General features: G+C 39.4%; 1 protein-coding gene across 1 annotated transcript; it reads left to right on the top strand.

Moving 5' to 3' along the window:
* The first annotated feature begins 7,230 nt into the window (after positions 1 to 7,230).
* On the top strand, positions 7,231 to 8,313 carry LOC105680580. The gene is given in 3 exon segments (XM_012384175.3): positions 7,231 to 7,476; positions 7,535 to 7,983; positions 7,985 to 8,313. Coding segments are annotated over 3 exon segments (1,020 nt in total). The 3' UTR covers positions 8,310 to 8,313.
* The last annotated feature ends 529 nt before the right edge of the window (positions 8,314 to 8,842 follow it).

The raw sequence follows: 8,842 nt of genomic DNA, 5'->3' as shown, positions 1-8,842 counted from the left end.
CCGATTCACACTCTTTGGCTTCTCTACTGACACTGTTAATTCGTCTTTCTCCCTTAGCATTCCTTTGTCTTTTCTTGGGCCCACCACGCACGTGTTCCGCACCTGTCCTTGGCCAGGATCACGTATGCCTTTTCTACAAAATTATTCATTTGAAGGACCGGCAACACATTCATGAACCTGACGGCGCCTCGGCACTCTCGCGACACTATTTATGGTTCACCCGATATCTCTCAGGCCTTTTATCTAGGATACTGCAATACGGACCCCTAGTATGTCACAAAAACGAAATCGAGAAACAAATGACAGAAATGCTAAATAAAACATTATAAAAGAATCAGACTCTCCTTTCAATTCACCAGTATGGGTCGTTCCCAAGAAATTAGATTTTTTTTTATTTAGTTGTTTACATTTACAATTTGTCCCATTTGGATATTTGGTAGAATTTTTTGCAGTTTGATTATCATGTGGGTGGCTACCCCCAGCGGGGTACCATCTTCGTGTTTGTTAGGTTATATCCTTTGTGAGATCCGTTGGGTGTTTCCTTTTTAGTCTTCTTTCTATGATTGATGTGTTGAACGTTTCTGCTGCCAGCCGGTTCGGGTGCGTTACTATTCCTTCACTGTACCTTCTTGCACATCTGCTAATCTCCTTCTTGACAGTTGGTATTCCCAGGTCTTTCCGAATGTCCTCGTTTCTAACGTACCATGGGGCGTTTACTATTGTTCTAAGAATTTTAGCTTGTATTGTCTCTATTTTGGTTATATGGCTCATTGCTGCTGTTCCCCATAGTGGTATTCCGAACGTCCAGATTGATTTTATGATCGTTTCGTATATTTTTAATTTATTTTCCATACTTAGTTTGGATTTTCGACTTGTTAACCAATGCATTTGTCTCCTTGCCGTCTGTATTCTGTCTGTTACTGATATGATATGCTGTTTCCATGTGAGTTGTGTATCTATATGGAGTCCTAGGTATTTGGCTTGCCTTATTTGAATTATGTGCGTGCCGTTCAGAAAGATGTTTGATGGTATTTGTTTTCGCAGTGTGAATGTAATATGGTTGCATTTATTGGGGTTTGCTTTAATTTGTTTAACTTGGAGCCACTTTTCTATTTTTGTGATATGTTCTTGTAGTAATGTGACTGCTGCTACAGCGTTGGTGTGTCTGATTAGTACCGCTGTGTCGTTCGCGAATGTCAGTATTTTGCTATTGCTAGTTGTTGGTATGTTAGCCGTGTATCGTGTGTATAGGCTTGGTCCTAAGACGCTTCCTTGCGGAACCCCTGCCTTGATGTTTTTGATTTCGGAGTATGTGTCCTTGACTTATTACGAAGGTTCTGCTGTTTAAGTAGGATTTTATTATTTGGTATATTTCTTCTGGGAATTGTTTCCTGATTGTTTGTAGTAGACTTTGGTGGTTTATTTTGTCAAATGCTTTCTCTATGTCCATAAAAAGGGCTGTACAGTGTTGTTTGTTTTCTAGTGCTAGTATTATTTCGTTGACTAGCCTGTGGATTTGCTCTATAGTAGATTGTTTGTTTATGAATCTGAATTGGTGATCCGGTATTAATTTTTCTGTTACGACCGTTCGCGGAGAGACGCGGTCGCTAGGAAAACGCGTCAGCGAGAGGCGTAAATTCTCGTTACAATTCGGTTAATCGACGCCGCGAAATAGTCGTTCCCCTGTTTCGGTTAAGATAACAGAGGTTAAATGAATGTAACACTGTATAATAAGTTATATATCACCCTTTATTCTAACAACTTGTAAAGAAGACAGTTACGCTGGTGCGTATCTATAAAATGAGTGAGTGACTGATCTACGGGTGTAGTCCCGGTCAAAGGATGTTGACTGTTCGAAGGATGTAAAATCAGTGTCTTGGGAGAGGATGCTGTGATAGAGGGAAACTAAGGATGGGTGTGTCTAGCGCACGGGACCATCGGATTTGTTGGTGACGATTTTGGCTAAGAGAGTGAGGGAAAAAGGCTTCGTTGTTAATTGGTTAAACGCCCTCGAGAGAAAAAGTGGCTAGTGGGAGGAAAGTTATCATCATACGTGAGAAAACTAACTTTCCCCTGTCAAGCTGTAGTTGACAATGGTCTTTAGAAATGCTTCGGAAACAGATGTTTGTTCGGTTTGAAGGACCTCGACTAGGAAATTCCCGAGATTTATGGAAGGTACTTGAGACTATTGAGGGTACGCAGTAAGTATCCGAAGACATCTGGTTCCCATCTTGCCCGCGGTGTGTGGCCTGGTCTAGGCAGAGTGTTACGCGACGTAACATTTTCCTTCTCTATTATTGGTATTATTTCCTTCTCTATTCTCTATTATTGTATGGTAAATTATTTTCTCTAGTATTTTAGAGAACACAGGAAGTAATAATATTGGCCTGTATGATGTAGTTTGATGTGGGTCTTAGTTGCCCAGTTTAGATAACATTATGATCTGTGCCAGTTTCCATAGTTTAGGAAAGTATTGAATTCTTAGTATTGCGTTAAGTATTATGGTGATTTGTCTTATCGCTTTTGTCGGAAGGTTTTTCAAGATTTTGCCATTGATTAGGTCGATTCCTGGTGTTGTATTATTTTTTGTTTTCTCGATTATGTTTCTAATTTCTTGTCCTGTTGTTTTAAGTATGGTATAGTGTTTGTCAGTTGATGTACTAGTGGTTAGCACAACCTCGTCCGTATGACTATTGTGATTGCTTTTGTTGATATTATGTGGTGTAAATGTGTTGCATAAGTGGTTGGAAAATTCTTCAGCTTGCTCTTCGTTGTTTCTTGCCCATGTGTTATCTGCTCTTCTGATTGCTGGGACCCTTTTTATTGTCTTCCTTATTTGTTTGTGGCTTTCCATAGGGAGTAGTTGTAGTTCTCGTGTGCCGATAGTTTTGTGTGTGGCTTTCCATAGGGAGTAGTTGTAGTTCTCGTGTGCCGATAGTGACTCAATGAACTTTGTGAACTCGTTGTTGTTGTGTTCTTTTATTTTGTTTTTCATTTCTTTCGCAAGTTTGTTTAGATGTTTTTTGGTTTCTTTTGTTCTATGTTTTTGCCATTTTGCTTTCGCTTTTCCTTTTTCTCTAATTTTTTCGAGGATGTCTAATGGAATTATTTTTGTTTGTCTGTTGGTTGATTCAGGTATAGTGGTTGCCCATGCTGCTTCTTGAATAGTTTCTGTACATGTCGTTACTACTTGATCGATGTGTTCAGGTGTTTTCAATGGGATGTTGCTGTTGATTTTGCTTTCAATTATTTCTTTAAATGTTTGCCATTTGGTGGTTTTATTGCATAGTGTCTCTGAATTGCTGTGAAGTATTGGTTTGTTTCTGTATGTAAGTATTCTGGATGTATGATCAAAAGTAATCTCAAGGCTGGGTGCTATGTTTAGTTTATTTGCGTTTAGTCCTTTTATAAATGCAAAATCAAGTTGGTCAAGTATTTTGCTCAGATCTGTCGGCCTGTATGTCGGTCTTCCTGTGGATAATATATTGAGGTTATTGTTTCTAATGTAGTTTCAAGTTCTATCTCATGGTGTAGTGATTCTTGATCCCCATAGCTTTGAGTTGTAGTCTCCAGCTGCGATATACTTTTGACCTAAGTGTTGAAAGTACTCTTCCCACATTTGTGATGTAATTTTGTGGCGGTACATATACCGCTGTCAACTGAAAGTGGTTGCTGCTAGTTTGCACAGTAACGGTGGTTGCTTGTATATGTTCCTTACCAGCTTGGCTGTGTAAGTGATGTTTAATGTCGTTTTTTTATTATTACTGCGGTCCCTCCGTGTGCTTTTCTTGAGGGATGCTTGGTATCATATATGGTGTAGTATGGTATTTTTGTGTAACTTTTTGTAGTGAAGTGTGTTTCTAATACGAGTAGTGTGTCGATATTATTGTTATACAGGAATGTTTTAATTTCTAGGGCCTTTTGTTGCAGGCCGTTAGAGTTCCAGGCTGCTATTTTAAGCATGTCCATTTTTTTTCTTAGCATGTTTGTAAGTAGTTGTAGCATGACTGTGATTTGTTGCGTTTGCTGTCTGAGGACTGCGTTTTGTTCGCTCATCATTTTTGTTAGCATTTTGGTGTTTTTGATGGATTACATTAGTAATTCTTTGATTTATGTAGCGTCGTTGATGTTACTATTCTGGTTTTGGTTGTCTAGGGGTGTTGATTCTTTGGTTACTTGCGCGTAGCTTCGGTCACCAATGGTGTTGGTATTATTGTGGTAGATATTTATTACGTGCTGTAGATTTGGTGTTATCACAGTTTCTGTGCTATTCTGTTGCGCGTGAAAGTTGTTGTGTGCCCTGTTTCGAAGCGGCGGAAACAGTTTACATTACAGTTGCTTTCTGACTACACAGCCTTTGTAGCTGATGGGTGGATTCCATTGCAGTTGTCTCATTTCACATCGTTTGTTTTTTCTGTGTATGGACAGTTCGTTGTTAGATGCATTTCTGCGCATCTGACACACGCCGGGTTTCTGTTGCAGTAATTTTTTGTAGGTCCGTATTGTTGACACCGCATACATTGCGGTATGCCTTTTTTGTGTCTGGGTGGCTCGACTGTAATTATTGTGTTTAGAACTTCTCTAACTTCGAAAATTTCCTTGCTGTTGTTTTTAGGTTCGAGTTCTATTAGAAATAGCGGTAGTGGTTGTTTGGTATCATATCTGGTTATGTTGTTTATTGCTCTCACCTGGTGTCCGATGTTAGTTCCTCGCATATGTTGTTTGTATTTGTTTTTGGGTGTAATCCCCTGATTACTGCTTTGTAACTTTTATCAGTTTTGAGCTGATAAGTGTGATACCCGGTGTTCTTTTGTTTTAACGCTTTTACCACTTTTTTATAAGTTTCCGGGGTGTTAGTTTGGACTTTTACCTGGTCCAGTTTTAGTTGCTTAATGCTGTAATTTTCTTTACGTGCCGCGATATTTAGCAGTTCAATTGGGGGGGGGGGTCTATAATTTGGGCATCTATGTAGATTGGTGGTGGTTTGTTGATGTGTGTTTTTGGTTTTTCCGCTGGGTCTAATTTCTTGTGGCAGTGTGCTGAAGGAATTTTGGAGAGGAATTTCTTGATGCCATTGTTGCCTTTCCGTTTCTCCAGCCCTCCTAGCATTTGTATTTGATGTTATTTTTCGTTTTTTGCTGGGAGTTACAACCTTCCATCTTTCATTCTGGTGCGATAGATCGTTGTTGCTGTTGCTCTTTTCGTCATTCTTTTGTGTAGTTTCCGTTTCTGTTTCCTGTATAACTGAGCAGTCATGATCTTCGTTTGTTGATTGTGTTGGGTTTGTTGTATCTACAGCTCTGCTTATAAAATATGTTTCGCCTTTGTTTAGTATTTGTTTAGTGGTACTTGTTGCTTGTTTTCCATTATTTAGCGATTGGCTCGGTCTTGAGTCACTTTGTCTTCCCTACTTGTCGCACTTACGGAGGCACTGGTTCACACGTCCGCATAGCTTAACTGCTCGGGCAGAACTGTGTAGTAGTTTAATGACGAAGTTATTCGATATTGAAACCGTCAAATATATTTTAAAGTAATTATAAATACAAAGAAAACCGTAAATTGCTCGATACTGATCGTTAACCCTTAGAGTGCTATGGACGCCTATATGCGTCTGGCGAAAGCTATCGGTGTGGACTAAGAACACATATATATGCGTTTTCTGTACGTGTCCGGAATGGACTAAGGACACATATATACGTTTGTCAATTTTTTCGAACACCTACGCAGAATTACTACTATTACGTTTGTGTGAGATAAATATAAATGCATTCCTTATATATAATGCATATATTTTATACCAAAAATCTAGTGCTTCGAAACAAACATTTAGTGAATTTCATTTAGCGTTGATAAGAGACATTTTACGAAAATATTTCCAACGTAGAAGTATGGTAGGAGAAGGAAAGAGAAAGTCTGAGGATTTACCATTTCGTTTAATTGATAGGCATTTTCCATCAAAATGCCCCAATCGTGCCGGCACAACACAATTATCAAGAAGAAAATGTGTTGTTTGTGTGAAAAATAAGAGAAGGAGCGACACGCGATACGAATGCAGAAAATGCGATGTCGGATTATGTATCGAAAATTGTTTTGAAATTTTTCACACACAATTAACTTGTGTTATATTTACTAAATTTAGTTTTCTAGTTTATTGTTTTCTACCTTATTACCCAAATTCCAGTTTATTGTAAATTTCAATGTTTATAATAAATAATTAATACTAAAAAATAACGCTCTTGAATCATTTTATCTCGTGCAAAAGAATTACTATAACTTATTACGATTTGCGCTTTGAATAGTCAATCAACAGAGTTCAGTCTAGCGAATAAGTACTCCGTCCACAACGATCGTCAGCGCAACGAGTGTCACGGTGACCGTGGGAATGCAGCGAAATGATAATTATATCTCACATACCTTAGCCATCAAAACAGTAACTAAGCAGTAACGGAATCCCTATGTGTTCGACATCCAGCGATAACCCCTCCCTTAGCCATCAAAACAGTAACTAAGCAGTAACGGAATCACTATGTGTCCGGCATCTAGCGATAACCTCTCCACAGGAACCAAACCCTTGATATAAAAATACCTCCCAAGTCAGTACTCGACATTCTATTCTGTCCTGTTAAAACATTCTGTATCGTTACTCTGTCAGTTTCTAATAAAATTTGTAATAACGATCATAATTGAAGTGCGAATCTCTCACCTTACGTGTGGAACGTGAAATTACGCCGAATCGACGTGACAAAATTGGCGATCCTGCCAGGATCCATTCAACGCATCAAGAGGAAACTTCAACGGGAACTCTACGGATTCTACTGCGAAGGACCACGGTCACCTCCTTGATCAAAAGAAAGGATCTACGAAGAATCTCGGAAGGATCTACAAAGAATCTCGGTAAGCTGGCTTTCGTACATTATCGAAACCGTAAACCCGAAATACGTTCTGAAGATAGTGAATCTTCTTCCGCCGAAAGTGTCATATTTCTCAGCATGAACCCAACTGACAAGAGTACCGCTAAACAAAACGAGCTAATTGCTACCCTGATTGAACAATTTGAAAGCCTAACTCATGAGTTTAAGAGCTTTAGAAATAGCATCGATCAAAACATTAAAAGCATAAAGGAATTTGCGGAAACTAGTGACAGAAACCGCTCGAAAGAAATACGAGATCTTGCAAAAACCATGGAAGTAAAATACGATATAATACGATACCAAGACCGACCAGTCGCTAATGAACACCCATTTAGAAACTGCTGCTGATAACGTAACTGATGACGAAACTGACGGACCGAACGCTTCACAAAGACCACGAGCCGCATCTAACCGCGCCGCGATTAAACCAAGAAACAACTACAATGAATATCAAGGCCTCGAAGCAGATAAGGCCATACGAACTGTCGAGACATTACGAGGTCGAGATGACGTAGGCGTTGAAGATTTCATTTTATCGGTCCGCAAAGCAAGAGCTAGGTGCAAGGCAAGTGACAGAGAGTTATTATTAGATCTCATACTGAGAATCTCATACGATCTCATAGTTCGAAAGGATTACCGACAACGCGAAACGAAACATACGATATCTAAAAATCAACTCGTTCGAAGACTTATATTCAGGCTTAAGACAACACGTATTGACACCAACAACTATTAGCAATTGTAAGGACAAATTAAAGAATTTAAAACAAGGGGCAACAGAAAGTGTACAATCTTTCAACTCCAGATTCCGACAACAGCTAAACGAATTAAATTACGCAGTTCAAAACGAAAACCGCACACCAACAGAACGACGCGTAGCTATAGATATTGAAGAACGCGAAGCACTTAAAACCTATTTGCTCAACTTACGATACGAGATAGGACAGATGGCAGTATCTAGCGATCCAAAGAACCTGAACCTTGCCCAACAACTAGCAGCCGACAGAGAACAATGGTTACGAGAAGCAAATCCTGTCGCCAACCGCCCAAAGAATCAATCTCACAACACTACTAGTATCCAAGCGAACTACTACCGATCCACAACCACAATCTTTTGCTCAGCTACCTAGCCGACCATTAGACGACCGCATGAAACCGAAGTGTCCGAAGTGTTTACGAACTGGACACACAGCCGAAAACTGCCACTCTCGAAATTTTCCATTCGCCAACCAAGGAAAGATTCCACCCCGAGTAAACCAAACAACAGAGAACCCAGAGGAAGCTTACCTCGAGTCAACTGCACCACCACTGGAAGATTACTATCAATCGTACTGCAACGAAGAGACGGAGGAAGAGCCAGATTCCTCATCGATACCGGAGCAGGAATCAACCTTATAAAAGAGGAAGCCTCACTAAACGTCCAAATCTCTAACCCAAAGACCGTCCTAATGGGAAGTGACAAACATACCACTAACAAAATTTGCAATTTAACCATGCTCAAGAAAAATCATCAATTCCACGTAGTCCCTAACAACTTTCCTCTAATCGAAGATGGAATAATCGGACTCCCATTCCTTACAAAGTACCAATACAGCGTCACTAACAATAAACTAACCTTAGACGACATTATATTACCATTCCAGAAAACCGATAGCAAGATAAGACCAGGCGAAACTTTAATTTCAACCCAATACGTCGCAGGAAAGCCCACAACAGTATGTTTCATCAACACTGGTAAGCAAATCTGTCACATTACAAACGAAAAGAGAAACCCGATAAACTAAGTCAAATTAATACATTCGCACAAATAATACGTACCAAACATATTGATCCAGAACTTCGAGAACCCCTTGAGAAGATCCTCATCAATTACTTAGACGTTTTTAATATGGAAACAGACTCATTACCACGTACTAACTTGACAGAACATA

This window comes from Bombus impatiens, unplaced genomic scaffold (assembly GCF_000188095.3).
Source record: "Bombus impatiens unplaced genomic scaffold, BIMP_2.2 scf_0245, whole genome shotgun sequence".
Classification (NCBI taxonomy): Eukaryota; Metazoa; Arthropoda; class Insecta; order Hymenoptera; family Apidae; genus Bombus; species Bombus impatiens.
Note: the sequence above shows the minus strand (reverse complement) of the source record. Positions and strands in the feature narration are given on the sequence as shown.